Below are 27,016 nucleotides of genomic sequence, written 5' to 3'. Positions count from 1 at the left end.
GATAGGGATTTTTTTTTTGGTGGGGGGGAGGTAGCTGGTATTATGGTTAAATGAGTTTGGCAAACACTAGGCAAAATGCAGCATCAGCGTTCTGCTGAATGATAAGCCATGGGTTGATTGCTCCAGCTGGTTGAGGGTACTTTATACTAATTGTATTTTTTCCTTCCTGAGGATTGAATCTAGAATCTCATCTGCATGTTAGCAGGTGCTCTTCTACTAAACCACACCCAGATCTGCTATTGGGGCATGTTTCAACTTTGTTTTCTTTTTTTGAGACAGGATTCATTATGTATCTCTGACTAGCTTAGAATTCACTATGTAGACCAGGCTAGCCTTGAACTCACAGAGATCTTCCTGCCTCTGCTTCCTGGGTGCTGGTGTTAAAGGTGGACACCACCATGACTGGCAATCTCTTGATTTTTTTTCCTAAAGAAATTTGATGCTACAGAAAACCACATTAATGACAATGCAAAGATGGATTGATGCTGGTGAGCCCAGCCCCAACAGATACAGCTACAATACACCTCCTGCATCTAAGGTTCAGGGAACATCTGGAAGAGGAAGACTGTAAGAACCAGAGGAACAGGAAGTCCAATGTGAGAGAGTGTCTCCTAGAAATGACAGGGAAACTTCATCCGTGCTACCTCAGCAATTATGGCTGCCTAAACAAGATCTGAACAATAACAACACCAAGGCAACGCCCACCAGGAGCCCCACCTCTAGTCAAAGAACTGCTGCCCACTAGTGACTGCTGGGAGGGGAAGAATTAGTCTTTCCCAGGGATGAGCTCCTTAATTACTTACGCAATACCAAATGGTCAGCCCCAAAACTATATACACACAAGCAACACAAAACAGACTCAGCAGATTGTGTGTGTGTGTGTGTGTGTGTGTGTGTGTGTGTGTGTGTGTGTGTGGGAGAGAGAGAGAGAGAGAGAGAGAGAGAGAGAGAGAGAGAGAGAAACAGTCAAAGAAAAAAGCCATTAATTTGAAGAGAGAACATGGGAGGAATTGGAGAGAGAAACAGGAAGGGGAAAAATTAAGTAATTAAATTTTAATTAAAATAAAAAATAAATTAAAAAAATTTTTATGTGTGTGCTTGAGTGTGTCTATGTGTGCAAGGCACATGCAGGTACTTGTGAAGGCTGGAAGACAGCATTAGATCTTCTGAAATTGGAGTTACAGATGGTTGTGAGCTCCCAGACATGGGTGCTGGGAACCAAATCTGGGTTTTCTGCAAGAGCAGGAACTATCCTTAACCACTGAGCCTTCTCTCTATCCCTCTAATTTTGTTAGTTTGGTTTTTTTGAGACTAGATCTCTCTATTATATACATCTGGCTGTTCTGGAACTTGCTATGTAGACCAGGCTGGCCTAGAATTCACACAAATCCACCTGTTTCTGTCTCCTCAGTGGTAATAGTTAAAGATGTGTATCACCACACCCAGCATGTAGCCCAGGCTGGCCTATCTCTACCTCTCAAGTGCTGGGATTACAGGTGTATGTCACCACACAAAGTTTTTTGGTTTTTGAAAATGTTTTTTATTTATGAAGGTATGTGATGTGATGATGTGGTGTGTGTGTGTGTGTGTGTTTGTGTGTGTGTGTGTGTGTGTGTGTGTGTGATGTATGTGGGTAATGTGTAATCATGCCATGGTACCTGGTCAACATTGTGGAGTTGGCTCTGTCCTTTTGCCTTTTACATGGGTTTTGAGGATTGAATTTAAGGCACCAGACCTGCTCAGCAAATGCTTTTATTTGCTAAGCAAACTCTCTAGTCCCCCATAATTACCGCCCCCTTTGGGAAATAGGGTCTCATGTAGCCCAAGTTGACCTCAAACTATGCAGCCGTGGCTGATGCTGAATTTCATACCCTCCAGACTCCACTGGGATTAAAGCATGCACCACCATGCCCCAGTGGACCCAGGGCCTTGTCCATGCTCGGCAAGCACTCTGCCAAGTGAGTTCCATCCCCAACCCCAAGTTCTGCGTGGCTAATTGAAACGCTGTTGATGGCTGTTAGCCTACAGAAGAGACGCTACAGTGTCTCCAGCTGTACTTGCTTGTGAGTGTCCAAATTATTCAAGCCAGTGCCAGAGGGACACTTGACGGTGCTCGTCATTCAGACCATCTGGCAAAGCTTGTATGCCCAGAGCTCCTGAGCTCCAGGATGTAGTTTCAGTTTCTCTCTCCTCTTAGAAATACAAGCTATGCCATACCTTCTGGGGTTGACATACTTTCTGGCTTTGGCCTTGAGAATTACATACTCTCACATGAACTCAGAGATGAAGGCCAGCATAGCCTCTCCGCCCTTTCCACCCCTACAATCTCAGTCACAGCCCTGCCCGCCCCCCAACTCTTTTTTTTGAGCTGAGGATCGAACCCAGGGTCTTGCGCTTGCTAGGCAAGCGCTCTACCAACCCTGGCTTTTTTTTTTCTTTCTTTCTTTTTTTTTGAGATAAGGTTTCTCTGTGTAGTTTTGGTGCCTGTCCTGGATCTCACTCTGTAGACCAGGCTGGCCTCAAACTCATAGAGATCTGCCTGGCTCTGCCTCCTGAGTGCTGGGATTAAAGGCGTGTGCCACCACCGCCACCTGGATCAGTCACAGCCCTTTCAATGCAACTCCTTGACCACTTAGGCCTGCTGCTTCTCCTGGTGCAGGATGCTTCCTTGGTGCTGTTCCCAGGAAGTTCTCCCGAGAATGGGAGTCTGGAGGTAGATTTCTAGGGAGTGAGGTGGCGGTATGGAGGGTGGGGATCGCACTAAACAGAGCCCATGGGCTGAAGATAAACATTTTATTTGAAGGTATTCTTCAAGGCACATGCAGCTCCCATCAAGGACCTCTCTTTGAGACTGCTGTCCCAACCCAAGGAAGATGTGAGTAGGGGCCAGGTAAGAGGCCTGTGAGGAGCACCTGGAGGCTGACTGACAGATGAGGTCTAAGAGCGATGGAGAAATTAGTGGAGAGGCAGGGCTGGGGTGAGGACATCACAGACCCCAGCTCATCCAAACTGGCCTAGAGCCAGAGTGTTAAACTCTTGGTTCCATCGGAGGATAACCTCCTCACTTTTAGCAGGGCTCAGCACGTTGTAGTTCTCGTTCATCATACATCTCATGCGGGATACCTACAAAAGGATCATGGGAATATGGGAGCATGAAGTGAGGAGGAATCAGAACCAGGGGCATGTGCTAGAGGGCAGAAAGCAATGCAGGTGCGGTTTCAATAGTTCAGCCTCCTTTAAGACGGAGGAGGCCTAGACTCAGACAGGAAGTAACGTACTGTAGTAGGCTACCTGATGAGCAAGGCTGGGAGACTGAAACTCAGCATCCCATTTTCAGGCCAGCTAAGGGTCTCCTGCTGGGTCCTCAGGGCTCATCCCTCCTTTCTGCCCCTCCCCTGCCCACTCCTGTCTAGGAAGAGGAGGAGGCACCATGTAGAGGCTCTGCCTCACAGATGCAGACAGGGAACTGTTTCCACAGCCCAGCTTCTGGAAGAGAAGGGCTCAGAATAGACCCTCCCAGGAGGTAAGGGGTAAGGACAGGGTAGGGGCTCACCTTCCGATTCTGGTTTTTCATCAGGCACTGTTGGCTTTTGAAGGAACAGTAGTTTGGGTACTGGACATAGTCTGTGTCACAAATCTATACCAGGAGCCAGAAAAAGGGACAGAGTATCAAAACCCTGGCAGGGCGCCACTCTCTAGATTAAGGTCATGGCAGTTCTGGTGGGCCAGGGCTGTAGAGAAGCCAGCCTCATATAGCTGGGGTGCACCCCACCATGTCTGCCTTTTCCTACTCCCACCCCCAGTCCTGGGTTCCTGGGAAGCAGTCAGGTGGTAAGGGGAATCAGGAGTGCCCTATTGGTCAACTTATTGGGGGTATAGAAGGAGGTAGTTAAAGGTCCAGTGCATGAGTGGCCAAGGGCTTGCTTAGTATACGTAGTCCCTGGGTGCCATGCCTAGCAACACACACACACACACACACACACACACACACACAGAGGTGAGAGTATATAGAACACAGGAAGGTGAGCCAGCTAGTGGTCCAATTATCAGGAAGCCTGTTGATGATGGGAAGGGGGGTGGGGGGTAGGGGGGGGGGGGGGGGGGGGGGCACAAGGCGCTCTCTGATAAGTGCCAGTGGATCAATCATTCTCCTGTGGACCTTGCCTGCTGTCAAATGGTGGAGTGGGACCAGCTCTCAGCAACAGCAGATGACTAACAACTCAGAGGTGGTAATTTGGGGTGAGGGGGAATTGTGCTGATATTATTGATGGGGAAGGCACTGGACAAGACAGGAAGAAGGCTTCAGGCTGAGCTAGGAAGGCAGGTTCCTCAGGGCTGGGCAGAGTCCAGGCTTTGATTGTAGCAGTGAGTAGAACTTGGGCCTGAGGTGACTTGACCAATGCCACTCAGCAAATGACTGGCTGAGCTGGGCCTAGAACCTCTATCTCCAGCTCGCCTCCTAGTCTGGAGCTTTCTCTTGGGACAGGGCTCCTACTGATTGGCTGAATGTGACCCTCATTTACTGGGGGAAGGGTCCACTGGAAGAATGGTAGGAAGCCACTAAGGACTGGGTCTCAGAGCCAGGGTCCCAAGCTCAGGCTTTCCAGAACAAGTACCTCAGAAGAACTGGGAGTGGCTGAGGGGGCTAAGGTTGAAGAAAAGGGTCTGACCTTCGTGGGGAGATCCCCATCCTGGAAGCTGAGGAACTCAGCCTTGAGCCATTTGGAGACGCGCTCATCTTCACAGCCCTTCAGGGCAAGCCGGTTACACCAGAAGTCAGAGCTGAGCCCTCCGTACATATCCAGCCCACCAAAGCGGCCTTTGTCTGGGATCCTCGCCTGTGGACACGAGACATGTGAGAGGCACAGGCTTCCACCCCCAGGCCGCCTTCCCATGCTCCCTTCAGCTTGCCCACCGCTGCCGGCTTCCTGGTTGAGGTACCTGGTTGCCAGTGGATATGCTCTGGGATGAGAGGAAGGGGCTGATGAAGGGTATCTTGTGGGAAGCATCACACTGCTGTCTCAGCACGTTGCTCTCAGCATGGCACTGCTCCAGCTTCAGGGAGCAGAATGCGCAGAGGGGACAGGCAGCTATGTGTCGCCGTCCAAGACTGTCACAGACCTGGGACAGGGGTTTGAGTGAGAGGCTGAGTCCTTCTCTTGCATCAGCCCCCCAGAGCACACAGCATGAGGGTTGATGTTTTTGCCCTAAGGCCTTTTGCTAGGCTTTTCTTCCCTGTTCTCCTTCCTAAGACTCCCTCAGGGACCTCCCCTCAGCTCTCAGGTAAACTTCATCTGCAGGTGGCACCCTCGTCTTGATGACCAGCTCTGATTTCTTCTTCCCCAAGCTCCAAATTCTCCTTGCCAAGTAACTCATAGGCATCTTACATGGGGGAAGGGAATCATCCTTGCTTAAGCAACCCGAGGAGGATTGTAATTCTCCCTATTCCATTAGTGATAGTGCTAATCATATTTGCACTGGCCAGCAGAGGCAGGAGCATCATAAAATTGAGCCCTGCCTAAACCACTTGGCAAGACACTGCCAAAAAAAAAAAAAAAAAAAAAAAAAATTAAGCAATCAGGGATTTACCCTCTTGGGAGGCAGAGGCAGGAGGATCAGCAGTTCAAAATCCTCAAGTTCCAGACCAGCTTGGCCTACAGAGATCCTTTCTTTAAAAACAAAATAAAACAAACAAAAACCAGTCAGGCACAGTGGCACATGTCTTTAGTTGCAGCACCCTGGAGGCATTGGTAAGTGGATCTCTGAGTTCCAGGCCAGCCTGGTGTACATGGTGAGGTACTGTCTCAAAATCAAAAACACCAAATAAACGTCATTAAGCCCATAAGTACTAACAAATAACATTGGCACTTACTCATGAGGAGAGCGAGGCTCCCGGCAGTTAAGAACATTGCGCAAAGTTGGACATGGATCCAGGTCTTTCCATCTCTCAGACCCATTCTCCATCAAATGCCTAGTTCCAAACCTGCCAGTTCCTGTAAGCTCTTTCAGAGTGGGGTTACCCATCTCCCAGCTGAGTGCTGGTCCTGAATGAGTGTCCTCAGCATAACCAGAAACATCTGGGCCAAGCATACCTTCAGCGAATCCCTCATCACCCAAGGCACAGCCGGACACAGGGTGTGGGCTCCTTTGCAGCCCTGCTTACCCCGCAGCGGCTGGCCAGGGAGACGGCAGCACGACCCTGACCCCAGCCCTTGATCAGTTTTCCCTTTCTTGCAACATGAAATGCCTCGGGCGGCATCAGGTCTTTCCACTCTGTCTTCTGCTACTGTGTGCTCAGTAAAACGGACTCTGTTCCCTCACCCAGGCATACTGCCCCGAGTCTCTGATCTCTGAATTCACACGTCTCTAAAAACCATCTCTCCAGCACACCCTTTTGTAAAACACTGCTGACTCCACACAAACCTCCCGCATCAGGCTCAAGCTCCTTCTGGCCAGAAAATGTGTTCATTCCGAGTCTTCACGAACTTTCAGATCTTGCTTTCTGCAGAGTCTCTGTACGTACTGCTCCCTCCACTAAGAACCCTGCAGCGGGCTTCCTTTTGCCTTGTTAACTGCCTTCCAGTCTCAGTTTAGACTCCAGTTCCCCCTAAGAACATTCTCTGATCATGGCAATCATGCAGAGCGGCCTGTTCACACCACCACCTGCTTTCTCCGCACTGTCCCCTTGTCCCCTTAACAGTGCTGATCTTCTCACAGTGCCCAGCTTCACTGGTTGTGTATCAAATCCAAGTGCCTTCCTTGGATATGCAAGCACTCTCCCACTGAGCACGCCCAGCCTTAGTTGCCCATCTCTTTCTCCCCACCTAGTTTCCGGGAGAGCAGGCATTGAATCTGCTCTGCACACTGCTAGCATCCCAGGTGTCTAGCAGACAGTTGGTGCCCAGTCAGTGTTTGTTGAAGAAACAGATGAATGAATGGTAGCTGGTCGGCTCTCAGTGGTTGTTTGCTAAATTGTACTGTTTCAGAATCAAGGAACTGTGTGGGGTAGGGTGTACCTGTACACCCAGCTACTGACGACTACCAAGGCTGAGAGAGGATCACTTGAGCCTAGAAGCTCCAAATCAGCCTATGCAACAGAGACCTTGCCTCAGTCAGTAACAATGACAGCAAAGGATCACTTAAAAGCACATACCTTTCTGGGCATGCACTTGCTAATTGTGGACAAAATGTTGGAACTGGAATCATTTTACAGATCCCTGAAATGCTGTGGTGGTAGTCTGATTGTCAACGTGACTAGGTCTAAACTCAACTAGAAGACGAGCCACTGGGCATTCCTGTGAGAGGTTCCCTTGAAGAGACTCTTTGAAGTGGGCAGACCCACCCTAAATGTAGGATGGTAACTCAGTTGAAAGGGAGATGGGAGAAGGAAGTTTCCTTTCCGTCCCTGCCTTCACTCTTGCTGGTACGTCCATCTATCCTGCCGCTCTCAAAGATGCATTCCTTACTGATATTAGAACCTACTTCTTTGGGATTCCCACGTAGACTGAAGACCAGCTGCTCTCCAGGAACCTGCCATGCTTCAGTACCTGATTGGGACTGCTGAGACATCAGCCTCATGGATTGAACAACTATCAGATTCTTGGCCTCTCTAGTGTGAGACAGCCGCCGTTGCTGGACTACCCAGACCATATCATATAAGCCAATCCAATAAATCCCCTCTCAATATATCCGTTCTCGTGGTTCTGTTTATTTAGAGAACCCTAATACAGACTATGGCACCAGTCCCCATGGTAACGATTATCCACCTGATGGCAGGTGGCACTGTGGAAAGTGCAGTTTTCCTTACTTGAATACTTAAGGATTTTCCTTTCTTGCACATAATTCTTCTGGTGAAATCATCCATGGACTTGCAGAATGCCTTATCCACCACTGTGGTACACCACACAGGTTTGCTTCCAATTAAGGAACTCACTTATAAGCCAGGTAAGTAGCCAGTGGGCCTATGCTCATGGAATTCATTGGTCTTACCGTGTTTCCTACCATCCTGAAGAGAGCTGGCTTGATAGAATGGTAGAATGGGCTTTTTGCTTTTTAAATTTTATGTGTATGGATGCTCTGTGTGCATGTATGTCTGTTCACCACTTGGTGCCCTTGGAGGCCAAGAGAGGGTGTCAGATCCCCCTGCAACTTGAGTTACAGATAGTTATGAATCACCACATAAGTGATTAGAATTAAACTTGGGTCCTTTGGAAGGGCAACCAGTACTCTTAACCACTGAGCCATTGATCCAGCCCTTGCAATGGCTTTTTAAAAGACAGTTACAGTGCCAATTAGATGGGAGTAGCCTAGAGGGCTGGGGTAGTGTTTTCCAGAAGACTGTATATGTTTTGAATCAATCTCCAATATATACTATTATTTCTTCTATAGCCAGGGTTCATGGTCTAGGAATTAAGGGGTGGAAATGAGGATGGTACTACTACCACCTTTAGTGACCCCCAGGAACAATTTTTTCTTCCTGTTCCTTGGACTTTTCTGCTCTGCTAGCCTAGAAATTTTGGTTCCATAAAGGGGAGCACTCCAACCAGGAGTCACAAAAAATATTACATTTCATTAGGAGCTAAGACTTCCAACCTGGCCACTTTGGGGTCATGATACTTTTAAGTCAACAAGCTAAGAAAGGAATGCATTTTTAGGAGGGGTGGTTGATGCAGACGACCAAGGGGAAACTGGATTCCTTCTTCACAATGGAGATAAGGAAGATTATGTCTGGAGTGAAGAAGACCTCTTGTTCTCATCCTTCCTAATGCCGTGACCCTTTAATACAGTTCTTCGTGTTGTGGTGACCCCCAACCATAAAATTATTTTGTTGCTATTTCATAACTGTAATTTTGCTACTGTTATAAATCATAATGTAAGTATCTGATATGCAGGTTATCTGATATTCGACCCCCGCCCCCAAGGAATCATGACCCACAGGTTGAGAACCACTGCTTTAGGGCATCTCTTGGTGTTAAGTTAATGCCCCGTGATTAAGGTCAATGGGAAATTACAACAACCCAATTGAGGCAGGATGACAGGATCCAAACCCTTCAGGGATAAAGGAAAGGGTCACCCCTCCAGGGAAAGAACCAAGGCCTTCTGAGGTGCTTCCTGATGGGAGGAAATACAGAATGAGTAGCAGAAGGTAGTTACAAATACCAGCTAAGTTCATTCACAGAAATGAGGATTGTAACTGATGTGTCTCCTGTCCTATTTTGTTAAGAACGTGTTTGTGCATAGATACACATATATTAAGCAGATATTTGTTTTCTTTCCTCTATTTCTTTATCAAGTAATGAAACACCCACTGAGATAATATCAGTGTTTAAGTATTGTAAATATATTATCATATGTAAATTATGGGACATTAAAACACTAAGCATTCCTCAAGGGATTTTGCCACCTATTCTTAAATAATGTATTTAATCATATGTGGGGTAGTTATATCACATGTAGGCAGAATTATAATTTTGTCTTTTTTTTATGTGGAAATTAAGCATGACATAAAGAGACTGGGTGTCAATTGACAAGGGGTGAATTTCTGATGGTGAATCTTGGTTGTCAACTTGACTGGATTTGAAATCAACTAGAAACAAGCCACTGGGCTCCTGGGAAGGATTTTCTTGACCAGATCATTTGAAGGGGGACGATTGGTCCTAAATGTGGGCAGCATCCTGCAGTCCTATTATCTGGGTATCCCAGACAAAGAGGGAAATGGGAGAAGGCGGCTTTGCTTTTCGCCTGCCTGCCTTCACGCCTGCTGGCAAGTCTGTTATCACGCTGACACGGCACCCCCTTACTGACTTTAGAACCAGCTTCTTCAGGCTTCCAATGTAGACTGAAGACCAGCAGCTCTGCAGGAATCCTCAGGCCTCCAGTGCCAGTCTGGGGCTGTTGAGACGTCCAGCCTCAAAGATTAAGCAACTACCAGATCCTCAGCCTCTCCAGCCATTGTTGGACTATGTGGACTGTATCATGTAAGCAAATCTAGTAAGTCCGCTTTTAATACATATTCATTCTATCAGTTCTGTTTGTTTAGAAAGTCTTAATACAATGGTTCCTGTTATACATTGTTTTGGGAACTGGGGATTGAACCTAGGGTCTTCTGCACGCTAGGCAAGTGCCCTACCCCTGAGCCTCATCCTCAGCCCCGTTTACTTTGTTATTTTGAGACTGGGTCTCACTAAGTTCTATTCACTCTGCTGCCCATTCCACAGAGTGAACTTGTGACTCTCTTGCTTCTGCCTCCTAAGCAGCCAGGACTATAGCCTGCACCACTAGACTCAACAGGAATAGGTTCTATGAACCTTCTGAAAAGAAAAGGAGCTGAGTCTAAGGCACAGATAGGTACTGAAGATGCTGAGCGGCATTCAAAGGATGGCTTACAGGCTGAAAACTTGAAGAGCTTAAGGATGCATTCAAGACCAGGCTGGCTTCCAGACTAGGTCTTCAGCCTTCCTCTATGGTGGCTGGAGATGTCCTTCCAAGGAATCTCTTCAACTATGTCTCATACTTTCCTTACCCAGCCCCCTCACCCATGGCTCACACAGTGCCAGGCCCATGGGATGTCCAGTGGCATGTATCCATTAAATAGCATGGTGGACATACCGAATCCCCGAAGCCAAGGATCTCCTCCTCCATGTAGCTCCAGGCCTTGGCTGTGGGAGTCATGGTGCAGGTATTCTCCATAATGGAATAGCATAGCACCATCATGGTCTCCGTGTGGGGCAGCTGCAGGAGGCTGCAAGAAGACAGTACAGGCTGGTGGGGATGGGCAGGGGGTGGGCAGAAAACCACATCCACTCTTCCCCTCCGCCAAGCAGTTGGTCTTGGTCATATGCATTCAGCATGCTTAGCAGAGGACTTCCATCCTGCAGTCTGAGAGGACCTTGGACCAACTGCCTACTTTTACAAATGAGGAACTGAAGTCCAACATGGAGAAACAGTGGCTGGAGATGGCTCAGTGGTTAGGAGCAGTTGTTGCTCTTCTAGAAGACCCGTTTGGTCCCCAGCACCCACTCTTGTAGCTCACAACCACCCATTTACTGTAGCCCCAGGGGATCCGGCGCCCTCTTCTGGCCTCCATGGACACCTGCACACATGTGCGCACACACACACACACACACACACACACACACACACACACATACACACACACACACACACAGACATACACACATACACCTAAGTAAAAATAAAATAAAGAACAACAACAACAAGATGAAGAAATAACTTTCTGAAGGCTTTAGTGCTAATCAAGGCCAGAGATAAGACCAGAAGCCAGGGTGGGGCTTAAAACAAGGATTGGCACAGAACAGGGGCCGCCATTGCTAGCTTTGCCTGAAGCCTAAGCACGTCTGAGTGGGTCTGGAGACCAAGCTGGAAAGTGGGCTTCGCAACTCCAAAGGAGGCAGCAGGGACGGCAGGGCCCGTGCGGGGTCACAATCTCCTGTACCTGCCGGTGCTTTGGCTTCTCCAGGAGTTATCGTACAGTTCATTCATTTCATCCATTTCTTGGGCTGACCGAATGAGCTCCTGGATGTTCTCCATCATCAGTGGAGCAGAGTCCACTTCTCGGACCCGGGGAGTAAAGGAGGAAGGGTTGGAAGGCAGAGATTCGGACTGAAACTTGGGCTCCGAGTAGGACTGCAGGTTGGACACTGACTCCAGGCCTTCCTCTGTCCCCTGCCCCTCCTCCTGCTTTGTCTCCTCCTCCTCCTCCTCCTCCTCCTCCTCCTGCTCCTCCTGCTCCTGCCCGGCCTCTTGTTTATGATCTTGTACTAGCTCCTGCTTGTGCTGCCCCTGCACCTGCTTGTGGCCGCCCTGCTGCTCCTTGCCACCCAGGGACAAGGACGACTGAAGCAGCTCCTCCACGTTGTTGTTGAGCCGCTCAGGCCACGGCTGGAAGGCCTGGCGTTCCGTGGCTGCAGCGGGGTTTGGAAGGGACCAGGAGAGAACAGAGAAAAGAGAAAAGGGATCAGACTTCTTCCCATGGAGAAACCACATCTACATATGCTGCCACGGCGGTGCAGGCCTGCAATCTTAGCATCTGGGAGGTGGAGACGGGACTACTTCAAGTCCAGCCTTAGCTACCTACTGAGCTTGAGGCTGCACGATGCTGGAGACTCTATCTCAAAAACAGGATCAGCACAAGTTTTCATGTTTGCTTGTTTTTCAATCAAGACATTGGGGCTGGAGGACGGATGGTTGGTAAAGTGCTTGCAAGCATGGAGACCTTAAAGTCTATATAAGGGCTGGATATGGGAGGGCTGGAGGGCTGGAGGGATGGCTCAGAGGTTAAAAGCATGGACTGCTCTTCCCAGAGGTCCTGAGTTCAAATCCCAGCAACCACGCGGTGACTCACAACCATCTATAGTGAGATCTGGTGCCCTCTTCTGGCATGTAGGCAAAACATGCAGACAGTACACTGTATTGTAATAAATCTAAAAAAAAAAAAAAAAAAAAAAAAAAAAAAAAAAAAAAAGTTGGGTATGGAAACATGTGCCTATATTCTGAGTACTGGGAAGGTGGGGATGGAAGGATGCTGAGGATTTACAGGCTAGACAGTGAGCTCCAGGTTTCTATTATTATTATTATTATTTTGGTTTTTTAAGACAGAGTTTTCTCAGTTGTAGCCCTGGTTGTCCTGAACTTGCTCTGTAGACCAGGCTAGCCTTGAACTCAGAGATCTTCCTGCATTTGCCTCCCAAGTGTTGGGATTAAAGGCATGAGCCATCACCACCTGGAGTTACAGACAGTTGTGAGCTGCCATGTAGGTGCTGGGAATTGAACCCAGATCCTCTGGAAGAGCAGCTGGGGCTCTTAACCAGTGGGCTATCTCTCTAGTCTCAGCTCCAAGTTTCTTGAAAGAACCAGTCCTCAAAACTCAAGTGGTCTAAGCTGGATATGATGGTACACACCTTTAATCTCAGCATTCTGGAGACTGAGGCAGGTTTTTTTTTTTTTTAAATTAAATTTTTTTCATTTTACATACCAATCCCCAATTCCTCCTCCCTCCCCTTCTCCCGCCTCCTCACCTCCCTCCCACTCTATCCCCATCCACTCTTCAGAGTGGGTAAGGCCTCCCATGGTAGTCAACAAAGTCTGGCATACCAAGTTGAAGGAGAGCCTAGCCCCTCCCCATTGTATCAAGGCTGAGCAAGGTATCCCACCCCGGGGAATGGGATCCAAAAAGCCAGTTCATGCACCTGGGATAAGTCCTGGTCCTACTGTGAGGCAGATCTTTGTGAGTTCCAGGGTAGCCTGGTCTACATAATAAGTTCCAGGCTACATAGTCAAACCCTGTCTCAAAATAAATAAATGTGGTGGCTGAGGAAGACACTTAGTGTTGACCTCTGATTTTCACATACATGTGCACACACACATACACACACACACACACACACACACACACCAACTATTTATATATAGTTAACAAACTAATATCAAAATTAAAAGATATTCCCAGAACAAATATGTTGGTGGTACATATCACCTTTCTACTTGCCTTAAAAATGTACTTGTTCCCTAGAACAAATGTTACTTTTATCCATCTCACCTAGAGAATACCATGTATCCTAAGGAACTATCAACTAATTCCTTCTATTTGAATGAGGGGGATCCTGTGCATCAAACCCAGAGCCTCATATATGCTGAGCATATATTCTACCATTGAGCTATGCTCCCAATCCAAATACTCTCTAAAATGAAAATACTAATTTACAAAAGGCCTAGAAGGTTTTTATTTTCATTTCACATGTATGGGTGTTTTGCCTGAATGTATGCCCCTGCATCACATTCATGCAGTGCCTGTGGAGGCCAGAAGAGGGCGTTGGATCTTCCAGGCCTGCCCTGTGAGGGCTGGGAATTGAGTCCAGATTCTCTGGAAGAGCCGCCAGTGCTCTTAACCGGAGATCTGAGTTTGCGGCCGGCCTGTCTTCGGAACTAGGAGAAGCAGATTCAGACGCAGACCATAATTATCGTGGAAGTACTCTGAGACATGAGCGCCTTGACCTACTTCACGAAAAGCAAAAGCCTCTTGCTCTTCTCCCAACTCATCACTCTTACGGCAAAGGTTTGATACCTGAGCCCTGGGCACTGTGGTTCCCAACACTGGGAGGTCTCACCTGTGGCATGGGATGCCATGGGGGATGTCATGGTGGTGGCAGGAACTTCTGGGGGAGAGTCTATCTCCTTGAGAGTGTTGGGAGAGAGGATGGAGACTGGCTGGGAGCACCGGACCCTCTGCAAGAAAAGAAGGAGAATGGGAACGCCTTTTCCCAAGAGCAGCCTCTCCAGCAGGGCCCTCCTTGGTCCCCTGCCCAGCAAGGCACAGCTCTCGCAGCTCCTGGGCAGGGATGAAGGAAGGAACACAGTTCTTCTAGGGAGCCTGTAGTCTTAAGAAAGGGCATTTGTCTAGGCCACCTGCCTGCCTTCACTCTTTCCCAGCTGACTTAAATAAAAACACGGACCCTTTAAAGCAACGGAAGGAAGGGCATAGCTCTGCCTCTTCCCAGAATCTCTTCTCTCTTTTACCCACGTGGGCACCTCAAGTGAGACGGTCCTCACCCTGGCAAACTGACAGGGAGCACGAACTAAAGGATGCCCTTCCTGGACACCTTCCTCAACTTCCCACTCCCGCGGACTCTACCTTGGTTCTGGATCAACAGAGCCAGCCTCTCTCACCTTGGCATAGTAGACATGGTTGGAGCAACGATACTGAGCAAACTGGCAGAAGGATTCAAACCAGGAAGCATACGGGAGGTCGGAGCAGACAGCGCCTAGGGAAGGACAGCCCGTGGAGAGTGGTTACAGGATCGCCTGGGCTGGGGAGAACAGGCTCCGGGGTGAGCTGCCAGCTGTACCCCTGCCTCCTCTATGAGCACGAAGCTTTTGCCCCGAGCCCAGTGGACCTCTGGGTGTCAAGGTTCCCCACCGGTCTGGCCCTCACCATCTGGTACCAATCCGTGGTTTTCATACTGGTCCAACTGGACGAGAGTGGGGTTCCGGCAGCCGTGAGTTGCACGGAGGCGGCAGGTGGTCTCTGCCTTCCAGGTTGGGGTCAGCAGGGCGAAGAAACGTTCATATTCAGTGGATGAGAGAGGGCTGCCTGGAGTGGAGGCCGAAGATGAATCCTCAGCTGAAAGAGGTGTTACAGGCAGGAGCCGCACTGCAGGAACCAACCGGGACAGACAAGAATGGACCCGACCCTAAAACATACTCCGTGCCCAGCGGCCGGACGCAGACTAGAAGCAGACTCCCCGTGAGTTAAGAACTGGCACATGCCGGGCGGTGCTGGCGCACGCCTTTAATCCCAGCACTCGGGAGGCAGAGGCGGGCGGATCTCTGTGAGTTCGAGGCCAGCCTGGGCTACCGAGTGAGTTCCAGGAAAAGGCGCAAAGCTACACAGGGAAACCCTGTCTCGAAAAACAAAAAAAAGAACTGGCACATTATGTATGTGTGTGGGTGTCGGGGGTGTGGGGGGTGTCTTGGGTGATGCCTGATAACTGGAGTGTCCCAAGAGATAAAGTCCAACCTTTCCCAAACCAGGAAGAGGTCCGGTCCTACCACATGGGGAGCCGTCTCAGCACCCACGAAAAAGGGCTCCCAGGAGGCAGGGCCTCGGGTCCTGGGGAGCACAAGGCACCCCAGGGAAGCCCACCGTTTTCAGACCAGGGCAGCCTCCGTCGGCCAACCCTCGCCTCTCACCTTCCAGAAGCAGCAGAAGGAAGCCAGCAGCTAGTCTCATCATGGCCCGGGAAGATCCACCCGTGTTTCCACACCAAAGCAACCTCCAACGGGCCAAGCCTCGGAGAGCTGTGGGTCTCGGGCGGCTAACGCGGAGGCAGGAGGCGCGGCTACTACGTCACAACGGTGAGGGCGGGGCCGGGCCACGAGGTGACCTCCCGTGAGCTGCACCAGTTGCGGCCTCGGACCGAGGGCAGAAGCCACAGGCTGCAGCCCTTCCGGCGCCTCTTCAAGAGTAAGCCCTCTTGCTTGGTACTACTTTCTGGGAATTCATTTTTGCGCTGCCGGGAATTGAACCTAGAACCTCGCTTCTCCCACCACAGAGCTAAAACCCCAGCCACGTAGCCGTAACCCCAGAGGGTGTGTATTAACACCTCTTCTACAGATAAAGAAGGTGGGCTTAAGGAAGCCATGTGCCCAGTGGTATGGAGACCTAGCTGCTGAGTCTAGGCAGCACCCTGGGCAGCAGAGCAAGACTGTCTGAAATAAAGGCAGGGACGATCTGGCCAGGACCTAAGAGGGCACCTCTAGGTAAGAAACAGACCCGAAGCCGGGGCGGTGGTGGCGCACGCCTTTAGTCCTAGCACTTGGGAGGCGGAGGCAGAGGCAGGCAGATCTCTGTGAGTTCGAGGCCAACCTGGACTGTTACACAGAGAAACTCTGTCTGGGTGGGGGTGGGGGGAAGAGGCCCAAAGTTAAAATGAAAGCAGGATGGACCAAGGTGAACACACATGTAAGGATGGTTCAGTGGTCCAAGGGACATACTGTTCCCAAGAGAAAGGTGACCGATACAATGAATTCACTGGGGGATGGGAAGAAAATACTTATATCTTTTGTTTTTAAAAGAAATCAAGCTAACACTATCACAGCACACACAGATAACGCAAATACATGATTTATTGGAATTAAGTGAAAAGTGTTTCACCGAGAGCAGATGCATAATTACAAAGTTCTGAGTCCCCCAATGCAAGGCACCCTCCAGGTGGAAGAGTTGTGGATACCACAGGACAAGTATCATGGTTTCATGTCTTGTCCTACTTCTGGCAAGCCATCCTCCTGCCTCTCATCCAATCCAGAGGATGCAAAAAGAATGCTTATCACATGTACGGAAACAGTCTCTACAATACACACAGCAGGCTAGCATGGATAGCTTTTATTTACCTACCCCAGTTCCTTTTACATGTGAGTTACTGTGCTCCACTTTGCCCCCTCCCATGCAAAGTCAGGATAAATCCCCGGGCCACAGAGGAGGAAGGAATCACTCAACTAGGCCAGAGCCCAAGTGATCTACAAGATCCCTCACCATGGAAAAAAGAATGAAGAAGTTTATCCTACCTAGCCCCAGTAGGGGAAGGGAAGATGGAGGAGCCTGGGAGAGTGCCCACCCCACTGCCCCAGTCCTTAAACACGAAGCAAGGGGATGAAGAGGACCCTCCCTCTGAAATACAGCACCAACCTCACCACGGAGGCAGAAGGACGGGTGAGTGGGATTACTTCCCTCTGAAGGAGAGAGTGGAACCAGAGCACATACCGTCAGTGGCTGTGGCACCCTCCCTACTGGGGTTTGGATGCAGCCTCAGCACCAGGAGTGGGGGAAGGGAGAAGGGAGGACAGGACCTCGCTGTCGACATCTCCCTGGACCCCAGTACCCCGGCAGAGGCGTTCCTCTCTGTCACTAGCCCAGGGCAGGGGGATTCGGAAGGAATCCAGCATGGGATCCAAAGGAAAGCTATTTCTTCTTTCGTTCTTGGGAGCAGCGTGGGCAAAACCTAAAAACCAGCAAAGAGCAGGGCAAGCAAAAGTAAGTGAAGCCTGCGCTCTCCCACTCAGACTTGGGACAGCCTGGCTAGCGCCTGCCACAGCCGCCACTTACCATTTCCCCCGAGGCTTGGTTGTCAGCCCCACACAGGCGAAGTGGAACCACTCGATGGAACACTGGGAAAGGAAGATGGGATACAGCGGTCAGGGGCCTGAGCTGGAGGGGCGAGGAGCCCCTTTCCTCCAGCCTTTTGGAAACTTCCTACAAGTCCCCAGGCAACCCAGCCCAAGCACTATCCTACTCTGCAGTCCCTCTCTCCAACTGACGCGCCTGCTCCTTTCCTTGGCGCCCTCTCGTCCCTCAGCGCTCCTCCCCAACCCTGAGGCAGAGGGTTCTCACGTCTGGGTTGTCACAGCCAATCATCTCTCCATAGGAGACCTGGTGACAAAGGCAATATGTGGGTTCGTTGGGGTCCACAGGCATATCCAACACATCAGAAGGATGGACACTGCCAAAGGTCACTGAGGGCATCCCATACTCAGGACTTCTGCATGCCAAGAGGGAGACAAATGTCACCTGCAGGAAGGGAAGCTACCACCTGAGCTTGGAGGTGGCAGGAGGGCATGGTGAGGCAAATGATGGACGGCTTCTTCTCCATCCAGCAGACACCAAAGTGACAGAGTTACTGGCACAGAAGACAGACGGGGTGGCAAGAGGCAGTGCTGGCTGGGAGGTGGGCGTCCTCTGATATACTCACGTGCGCACAAGTTTTAACTTCTTCTGGGCAGCCTTGGGGGCTTCTTCATCTGAGTTTTTCCCTTTGGAGCGGGCACGGGCAGCTTTTTTCTCCTTCTGAGTCCGGCCTTCTAGGAAGAAAGGGTAAGCCGGAAGGCAAAGACAGAAAGATGGTTAAGTCCTCTTTGCTCCCGTCCCAGGTGACACTGGCCCCTCAGGCTGGAGTGGGCCTCTTCCCCCGAGTCCCCGCCCGCCCGCCCGCCGGCCGGCCTGCCCGCATCTCCCAGCCCTCCCCCTCCTCACTCTTTTTGCCTTTGCTGGAAGAGCTATCGTAGTCACTTGACTCCATCTGTCTCTCCTTCAGATCAGCCTCAAAGCGGGCCAGGTCTGTGTCCAGTCGCCGGATGTGCTTGTCCACCTGTCGGGAGGAAGACGGGAAGAGGTACAAGGCTGTTTCCAATGACAGAAGACAGCCAAGGCCGACGATGACTCTTCCAGACCCCTAACAGATCCCAACACAGCCGCAGGGGGGTCTTAGAGCCTGAGGACTGGATGGGAGATAGGTGGGAAGCCGTGAACAGGACCATACCATCTCATAGGTCTGCATGGCAAGCTGCACCTTGTCGTCACCAAATTCCTTGCATTTGCCATAGGCCTCCTGGATCTGTCTGAGAAGGGCCAGTTTTTCCTCGGAGCTCAGGCTGCGGGCGCTACTCATATATTCAGTGGCCAACTTGTCAATTTCAGCCTTCAGGTCTACAACAGAGACAGAGGCCTGGGTCACAATGGCCCCTGGTGGCTAGATGAAACATACTTCTTCCTCTTGTTCCTTGGGCCTTTTCCATTGGCCATCAAGACCTTCCAACTGAAATGTACTGAACGTTCACAGGTACTGTCCCTTGTATTCGGGAAATGCAACACTGAAATTATTTGGGCCTTTTCTGGTATGTTTTGAGACAGTGTCAGTATGTAGCTCAGGCTGGCCTTGAACTTGAGATATCCTCTTGCCTCTGATTCCCTAGCACTGAGATTACAAACATATATCACTGTGCGTGGCTGAGACTGTCTTAAAGTGCCTTCAAAGTGCAGAAAACATGGCTGCCAGAGTTGGAAGTGAAGCTACCAGAAGGCACTGTGGGATTCTCAGACGTGTACATGTTAACATGAAGTGTACTTGTGATGACGGTTCAAGGTGCTTCTTTGCGGGCTTGCTTGCTGCTGGCCTCATGAGATCGGTTCCAAAGGCCACCTTGTTTCTTGTCTTAACCGCATTCCCCAACAGACCCGACTGCTGCAAACCAGGCTGAGTCACTTACTGGTACTGTGGCCTCCAGGTCTCTCTCTCTCTCTCAGACAGGGTTGTGCCCAGGTCGGCCTCGGATTTATGACCCTCCTGCCTAAACCGCCACAGTGCTGGGTCTGAAATTTTAACATTAGGTCCTAATTCCTCCAAGGAATGCTGCTTCTGCATCCTTACTGTCCATCCTACTTTTTTCTTAGCATTTTTTGAGTACCAAGTCTCATTCTGTAGCTCAAGATGTCTAGAACATACTATGTAGTCCAGGCTTGCCTAAAACAGAAGCAAATCCTCCTGCCTCAGCCTCCTGGATGTTGAGATTACAGGTGTGAGCCGCCATATCCAGCTTGCTCATCTTACTTTGCTCATCAATTGCAACATGCTTACAATTCTTGTCATTATTTTTTTCTGCTTGTTCATTTTAGATATTGCTCAAAATATCTTAATACTAGACAGAGGGCTGGCGATGTCCCAGAACAGTGACCCGAAGATGTCTACTTCCTGACATTAGCCAGGGCTCATATAAATATCAATGGGAAGAGGCAAAAGACTGTAGCACAGTGGACCACCAGACAATGGGGAGCATCTGGGAGCATGTTATGATCACACTTCACTGTATCCCAGGCCTGTAGGAGATGTGGGAAAAGCACACAATTCCATCATCTCCAGCTGGTCTCTGAGCATGGATTCACGAGTTAGAACTTCATTACAGAGAAGTCCAGCTGATTCTGACCATCTGGCAGCAGCCGTCAGTGACAGATGTTAGGTGATATTCCCTTTCATGAAGAGACTTAGCCAGAGTTAACTTAAGACATGGCTTCACACATCCTAGCCCGTTACCTCTTTGACATGGCTACACAGAATGGAATGTGAGACTTCAGTAGGTATGGAGGGAACTTCAACTCAGCCTTAAAACTGGAGCAGACCAATCTGAGCATTGCAGTGGAGCCTTCCTGAGGCTCCAAATGGACAACTGAGTGTAGCCAAATCTGCTCCACATCCAAGGCCTGAGATACTATCTAATGCATGAGTGAAAGAATACAGTATAGAGCTCCTGATGATAAGTGATGCCTTCTGTTTTCTTTCTCTTGCTTGTATTATTATTATTCATTTAGAGAAAAGGTTTCTCAGGTCTCATGTAGCCCAGGTATACCTTAAACTGGGTATGTACCTGAGGATGACCTAAAAAAGTTTTTTTTTTCTTTTTTTCTCCCACAACAGGGTCTCACTATGTAGTCCTTCCTAGCTGGCCTGGAACTGGAATTCAGTACGGAGACCAGGCTGGTCATGAACTCACAAAGATCTATCTGCTGTGCTACCATGCCTGGCCCTTCTTTCTTTTTAAGAGCTTTTCAGCAAAGTCCCTGTCAACCAATATGAACTGTAGTCTAACACCCTGTGTATTTTATGATAACACAAACAAAACAATGAGGTATAACTTGTGGTTATCACGAAGAGATAACAAACAAAAATGGGAGCAATGTCTAGGGTTGGTGTCTTGAATTTTTGAGGAAGGTACTTCAAAAATCACAGTAGCTCTGAACCTTATTTGCTTATTAATTTTGTGTGCATGATTTGTATGTGTGTGGATGAATGTGTAGAATCACTTTGAGGTGGTGGTCAGAGGACCAACTTCCTAGAGGGTCTCTCCTTCTGCTGCGTGGATCCTGGGGTTAGAACCGGAGCTGTCAGGCTCAGCGGCAAACACCTTTACACGCTGAGCTGTCTTGCCAGCTCAGCATGTCTAACTTCTTGAGGCATTATCTCAACACTCCATTTGATGTAGGAAAGTAGAAATGAGGATGACCATTATCTTCCTGTCAGAATTCCATGGAAGACAGGCTGGAGAGAGAGATGCTCAGTGATTAAGAGGACTGGCTGCTCTTGCAGAGGACCTGGGTTCAGATCGCAGCACCCACATGGTGGCTCAGAACCATCCTTAACTCCAGTTCCAGATATCTGATACTGTCTTCTGACCTCTTTGTGCATCAGGCACACACATGATGCACAGACATACATAAAGGAAAAACACTCACCCCCCCACCCCCACCCCTCCACAGTAAGTCACAGTCCTCCAGATTATACCAGATGGTATGATAACAGAAAGTAGGAAAATAAATGATGGTCAACAAGAGCCTATTATTCTGGACGTACCCTCTGTCCTTTGGTCTAGGTCCCTCATGAGCTGAAAGTTTCTCTGTAATTCAAACGGGAGGTTTTCAATACCTGGGAAGACAGAGAAATATAGTTACTGGATTATACACAGGTCTTGGCAATTGGCTCTACCACTGGGCTACATCCTTGGCTCTAGAGCTCCTTTTAAAATGAAGTTCAGGGCTGGAGAGATGGCTCAGAGGTTAAGAGCACTGGCTGCTCTTCCAGAGGTCCTGAGTTCAATTCCCAGCACCCACATGGTGGCTCACAACCACCTGTAATGAGACCTTGTGCTCTCTTCTGGCCTGCAAGGATACATGTAGGCAGAACACTGTATACATTTAAAAAAGAACAAGCTGGAAGCAGCAGGAGGCAGAAGAATTAGGAGCTCAAGTCAGCCTCAGCCACATGGGGATTTGAAGCCAGCCTGGCCTGCATAGATATTATTTTGTAAGCCGGGGTGGGGTGGGGGTGGGGGTGGTGGTGCACACCTTTAATCCCAGCACTTGGGAGGCAGAGCCAGGTGGATCTCTGAGTTCGAGGCCAGCCTGGGCTACCAAGTGAGTTCCAGGAAAAGGCGCAAAGCTACACAGAGAAACCCTGTCTCGAAAATCCAAAAGAAAAAAAAAAAGATATTATTTGGTTTTTTGAGGCAGCCCTAGCTATCCTGGATCTCGCTCTGTAGCCCAGGCTGGCCTCAAACTCACAGAGATCCGCCTGCCTTTGCCTCCCGAGTGCTGGGATTAAAGGTGTGTGCCACCATGCCTGGCTTAAGATGCTATTTAAAAGGAAAAACAAAATAGAACAAACAAACAAGCAGACAAAAGTAAAGTGCAGGGGCTAGAGGGATGCTCAGTGGATAAGAGCACTAGCTGTTCTTCCAGAGGACCAGAGTCTGGTTTGCAATTCCCATGTTGAGTGGCTATCAAGTGCCGAAACTCCAGGTCTGGGGGGATACAGTGCTTCTGGGTCGCAAGAGGGCTTGCACTCATGCATAAACACACAGACACCATCCACAAAGATGCATAATTAAAAATTAATTTAAAAAAGCATTTTCTAAAAATGTGTCACTCAACATTAAAAAATGAAGTGCAGTTCAGTTTTCCCCCCATTTGAAAGTGGATTTTTTTTTTTTTTTTCCCTTTTGGTGACAGGGTCTCTGTAGCCTAGGCTGGCCTCAAACTTGTTACATAGCAAAGGATGAGCAAAAATGAATTTCTGATTCTTGTATATCTACCTCCATGTGTTGAGACCTGTGTCTATATGCCAGGTTTATGCAGTGGTGGGGATCAGACCTAGGGTCTCCTGAATGGTAGGTAGGCACTCTTAGCATGCCAGCCCTGAAATGATGGATTTATCTGTGAAAGATTCATTTGCATTTTCTCAAAAGAGAACCCTCGCCTATCTGTGTCACCATCCCATCCCCTTCCTCTTTGGTGACACCCTATAAACCAGTTTTCCCGCTGTTTTCCGTTTATGCCATCAACATCTTCGCCCTCAGCTCCAAAGTCCCACCCTTGTTCCTTCCGGGACTCTTCACGCAGGCTGAGAGCTTCCAGTAACTCCGTAGGCTTCTGCTCTGGCCTTGTGAGTGCCTCACACTCACCAGCAGCTCCCCAAGAGCTCTGTCTTCCTCCTCCCACCCCCACCTTACCCACTTGCCTACTCAACTTCTGCTCGTTCTTCAAAGTTCAGTCCAGAACCTGGCTTTCCCAGACTCTGATAGGCTGTCAAGGTTGTCTAGCTAATACTTTTAGTAGTTATCCAACCATAACTAAATAATTAACCTAGTTACTCCGTGTCTGTCTCCCTAATCTTCCAGGACAGATACATGTCTGTATCAATTTGAAATTTTCCTCATGTTTAGAATTGCCATGTATACAGAAAGTGCCCAAGGAATACTTGAATAAAATGCATTCTTAGCTAAGCCTCCCCACAGAAGCGAAATTTCTTCCTACAGTCTAACCTCGTTTCAACCCCTTTGGTGATACAGACAGAACCTCAGATCCAGGGGCTCCAACCTGCCAGGCAAGTGTTCTACTGTCTTTTTGTTTTGTTTTGTTTTGTTTTTGAGGTGGGGTCTCATTATGTAGCCCTGGCTAGCTTAGATCTCACTATATAGATCAACAGGCCTCAAATTCAGAGATCTTCCTAAATTCTGGGAATAAAGGTATGTGCCACCACACCCACCCAAACTTTTAAAGTGTCTCTAGGAAGCCAACTCAAACTTTAAAAATGTTTCTACTACACCAGGCATGGTGTCACATATTTATAATCTTAGCACCAGGGAGGTGGAAAGAAGACCTAGAGCTCAAGGTCACCCTCAGCTGTGTATCAAATTCGAGGTCAATCTGGGCTACATTAGACACTGTCTTAAAAACAAAAAAACCAAAAAGTTGCTTCTATTGTTTGAACTTCTCAAGTCTGCCGGCATCAGTTCACTATGATTACTTTGTCACCACACATTACCAAAATCAAATGATCCATCTTTTGTCTTCCTCTAAAGGAAAGTCTGAAGCAGTGGGTACTATCTTCTCGTTCAAGTGACTGACTTCCTCCTAGTATTGCAAATACTAAAATATAGATCTTCTGGTAACTTCAACATTGATGTCTTATCCTTTAAATGCTGTTTTCTTGAGATTTTGTCCATCTTTCTTCCTCACTTTCTTTTCCCTAAAGAATCTCACTGTCACAGACTTTATGTCTATGTCTAAGGCAAAAATAAATATACTGCTATGACTCCTGAATCTCCTACACTGCTCTCCTATAGTATATCTTATTTTCCAAGCAGAATTCACCCTGATTTTTCCTTCTCTTAATCGCGATACCATCTAATCAATCTTGTCATATTTAATATCTAAAAATTTCTGTCATTCTCTAAGATCAGGTTTGCATCTCTGAATTGGGACTGCTATCATAAACTGACCATTTACTTTTCCTTTATTAAAGTCAATACTCTATATTAAGACGCAAACATCTTAGTTTGGCGTTTAATCTACTTCCAGACTATTTCTCACTTCCCAGTCTCTCAACACACACACACACACACACACACACACACACACACACACACACACTTCATTATATGAGAACTGGATTTTGCTTACGAAGTAAAGCGTTTCAGTTTAACAACGCAAGTGGTCGTCCCCCTCCATTCACCTAGCCACTCTGGGGACACAAATGACTAAAGGAGACCAGATCAAATATTTGCAGCTACTCCAAATGGCAGTGGTAACGACCCTGCGCAATTTAGGAGAGAAAAATATACCCTGAGGCCAGGAACCCTAAAGGACAGTCAGGAAATACCTTGCTGCTGCCCGAAATCCTTCCAAACACAACCCTGACCCCAGCGGGCAGCCCCTTCCCTCGCCTACAGTATGAGCGAGGCCTGTATTGCCACTGCCCCGCCCCCTCCTCCTTCACCCTCGAATAAATCCTCCCGCGGAACCCTTTCCCAACTGTGAGCTTCAGGCCACCAGGACCTCAGAGCCATCGATTCTGCCAACCCGGACCCTTCACACCACTCTATGACACATGACCCCCTTCTTCAGGCGGCTCTTACTGTCCAGATAATGTTCCAAATACATCCCAGCAGCCATCTTGAAGCAAAACAAAGCAACTTCCGATCCGCCCCGGAAGTGACTGAAACCAGACAGGCGCTGGAGCCATTCTTGGATTAGATCCTTCCCGTACTTAAAGAACTTCCGCCCTTACTATATCGCCCCCAGACACATCCGCCCAACATTGAACCTTTTTGCATGGCTACTCACGCTCTCCCACAGCGAGGCTGCTTTAGCCTGCTTCCGCCCTTAACAAGACGCCAATGTTACTGAGACAGGTATGACATCACGCAAGGTCGCCATTTTGCATTCTCTAGCAAACTTTTTGCTTACAACAGGCATGTTTGGTAAATGGGGGAAGAAACTGTTCTGTCTGAAATTCTGTAAATCCCTCCTTTCGGCAAGTAGGGAAACCAGCTATTTTGCTTTGCTTATTTTGAATTTGATCATCAAAGCTGAAGCAGGTAGTCTCCGAGGCAGATGCTTTCTTCTGAAGTTGTCAGGCTTTGCAAAACTTAACCTTTTGCACTTCTATTCACTTAATTTTTTTTTTACAACACAACTGGTAGCCCTGGCTGTCTTCCAGTTTAAGAGATCTGCCTGTCTCTACCTTGACAGTGCTGGAATTAAAGGCATTTGCCACCACACCTGGCTAGGGTTCTTGTTCTTTATACTCAATAAACGTTCACAAAGTGCACAACACTCATTGATTTTTGCAGTTGTGCTATTAACGGGAGATCTCATGTTTTTGTTTTGTATTTTAATTTATGTATGATGTTAACATGACTGAAAGGACTGGGTCAAGGTTTATAATTGCTAGACCACCTAGACATCAGCCACTTCCCTAGTCAAAAGTATCATCCATTGTACAAAAGAGCGAGCCTGGCAGGTTGCTGCTACCTTAGGGAAACAACTGAAACCCCATAATGTAATAGTGGTGGTAGATTCCTGAAGATAGCTGTCACCTCTAATTCATACATCTTTCACAATAATTACACCACACAGCATACTTTTAAAATTTTTAGCTTCCTTTGACCAAATATGTAAAAATGCCCATTTACTACTGAGCAGATGCTAAAGCAGGGCAGTAGGACGTGGACCCCATTCTAATTACAAGAGCATGCTGTTGGGATAACTTTATCCCTGCCAGCTCTTTTCTCTATACAACCAGAGCAGCAGTAGGCAACATTATCATTGGGTGGGAGTGGGGATGGTCTTTCACCCACAAAGGTACTTATTCCAATACTTGTGATGAAAATAAGGTCGTTAGAGACTCTCAGTAGTCAGTGAGAGGAGAAAAATGCATCAAGAAGCTAACCAACAATGGCATACTGAGATACTGTCCTGGATGGCTAGTCCCAAATTAAATGGGACTGACTTATCCACGTCGCTAGGTAATAGTTGTTGGTCAGTTCTCAGGTTTGAGAACTTTGTCAACTTTTTCAGTACTGTATGAAGGATTTAATCTTCATGAAGCAGTCTTGGAAATTAGGCTGAATCCTTTCATGGTAGACTATGAGAAGTCTTAGGTTTCTTGATCATGCTCTGTCCAGCACAACTGTCTTCCACTGTAAGGTGAACATGATAACCATTGTATCATGGAAGCTCACTGCATTTTGCATTTTCTTCAGTCCTAAGCCCAGTAGCTGGTTATGGTTTCCATCACTGGAAACCTCTGGTCTGAGGCACTGCAGTTTAACGAGACACACACATATGTACACAATGCCCAGTAGAATTTGGACAAAATAGGCATGGGTAGTGCAG

The 27,016-nt window shown here is 48.4% G+C and overlaps 2 protein-coding genes across 4 annotated transcripts; both read right to left on the bottom strand.

Annotated features, from left to right (window-relative positions):
• Positions 1–2,782: 2,782 nt before the first annotated feature.
• LOC118580884 (acrosin binding protein) lies at positions 2,783–15,343 on the bottom strand. The gene is made up of 9 exons (XM_036182905.1): positions 14,951–15,343; positions 14,686–14,780; positions 14,127–14,244; positions 11,456–11,924; positions 10,609–10,741; positions 4,942–5,121; positions 4,671–4,838; positions 3,554–3,637; positions 2,783–3,123 (listed from the first exon to the last, which is right to left on the bottom strand). Exons 3-9 carry the CDS (start codon positions 14,155–14,157, stop codon positions 3,001–3,003), a joined length of 1,188 nt encoding a protein of 395 aa, XP_036038798.1. The 5' UTR covers positions 14,158–14,244; positions 14,686–14,780; positions 14,951–15,343; the 3' UTR covers positions 2,783–3,000.
• A 1,283-nt stretch (positions 15,344–16,626) lies between these two features.
• Ing4 (inhibitor of growth family member 4) lies at positions 16,627–25,331 on the bottom strand. 3 transcript variants are annotated; one of them, XM_036182802.1, is made up of 8 exons: positions 25,255–25,331; positions 21,693–21,764; positions 18,831–18,997; positions 18,545–18,659; positions 18,264–18,372; positions 17,906–18,053; positions 17,621–17,682; positions 16,627–17,516 (listed from the first exon to the last, which is right to left on the bottom strand). In XM_036182802.1, exons 1-8 carry the CDS (start codon positions 25,289–25,291, stop codon positions 17,477–17,479), a joined length of 750 nt encoding a protein of 249 aa, XP_036038695.1. In that variant the 5' UTR covers positions 25,292–25,331; the 3' UTR covers positions 16,627–17,476. The 3 variants fall into 3 exon arrangements, with proteins under 3 accessions (XP_036038695.1, XP_036038696.1, XP_036038697.1); XM_036182803.1 differs by having other exon boundaries at positions 18,264–18,369; XM_036182804.1 differs by having other exon boundaries at positions 18,264–18,369; positions 18,554–18,659.
• Between the last annotated feature and the right edge of the window lie 1,685 nt (positions 25,332–27,016).

The sequence above is a fragment of the Onychomys torridus genome, chromosome 3, assembly GCF_903995425.1.
Source record: "Onychomys torridus chromosome 3, mOncTor1.1, whole genome shotgun sequence".
In the NCBI taxonomy this organism is placed as follows: domain Eukaryota; kingdom Metazoa; phylum Chordata; class Mammalia; order Rodentia; family Cricetidae; genus Onychomys; species Onychomys torridus.
This window is presented reverse-complemented; position numbering and strand designations above follow the sequence as displayed.

Excerpts from the sequence above, each read along its gene's own strand:
- LOC118580884 (XM_036182905.1), bottom strand. The coding sequence starts at position 14,157 with ATGACATCCCCCATGGCATCCCATGCCACAG. Across the intron at positions 11,925-14,126 it reads CATGGCATCCCATGCCACAG|CCACGGAACGCCAGGCCTTC; the intron begins GTGAGACCTCCC and ends ACCCCGCTGCAG. Across the intron at positions 10,742-11,455 it reads AGAAGCCAAAGCACCGGCAG|CCTCCTGCAGCTGCCCCACA; the intron begins GTACAGGAGATT and ends GTCTTCTTGCAG.
- Ing4 (XM_036182802.1), bottom strand. The coding sequence starts at position 25,291 with ATGGCTGCTGGGATGTATTTGGAACATTATCTGGACA. Across the intron at positions 21,765-25,254 it reads TTTGGAACATTATCTGGACA|GTATTGAAAACCTCCCGTTT; the intron begins GTAAGAGCCGCC and ends CTGTCTTCCCAG. Across the intron at positions 17,517-17,620 it reads ACCAAGCCTCGGGGGAAATG|GTTTTGCCCACGCTGCTCCC; the intron begins GTAAGTGGCGGC and ends GCTGGTTTTTAG.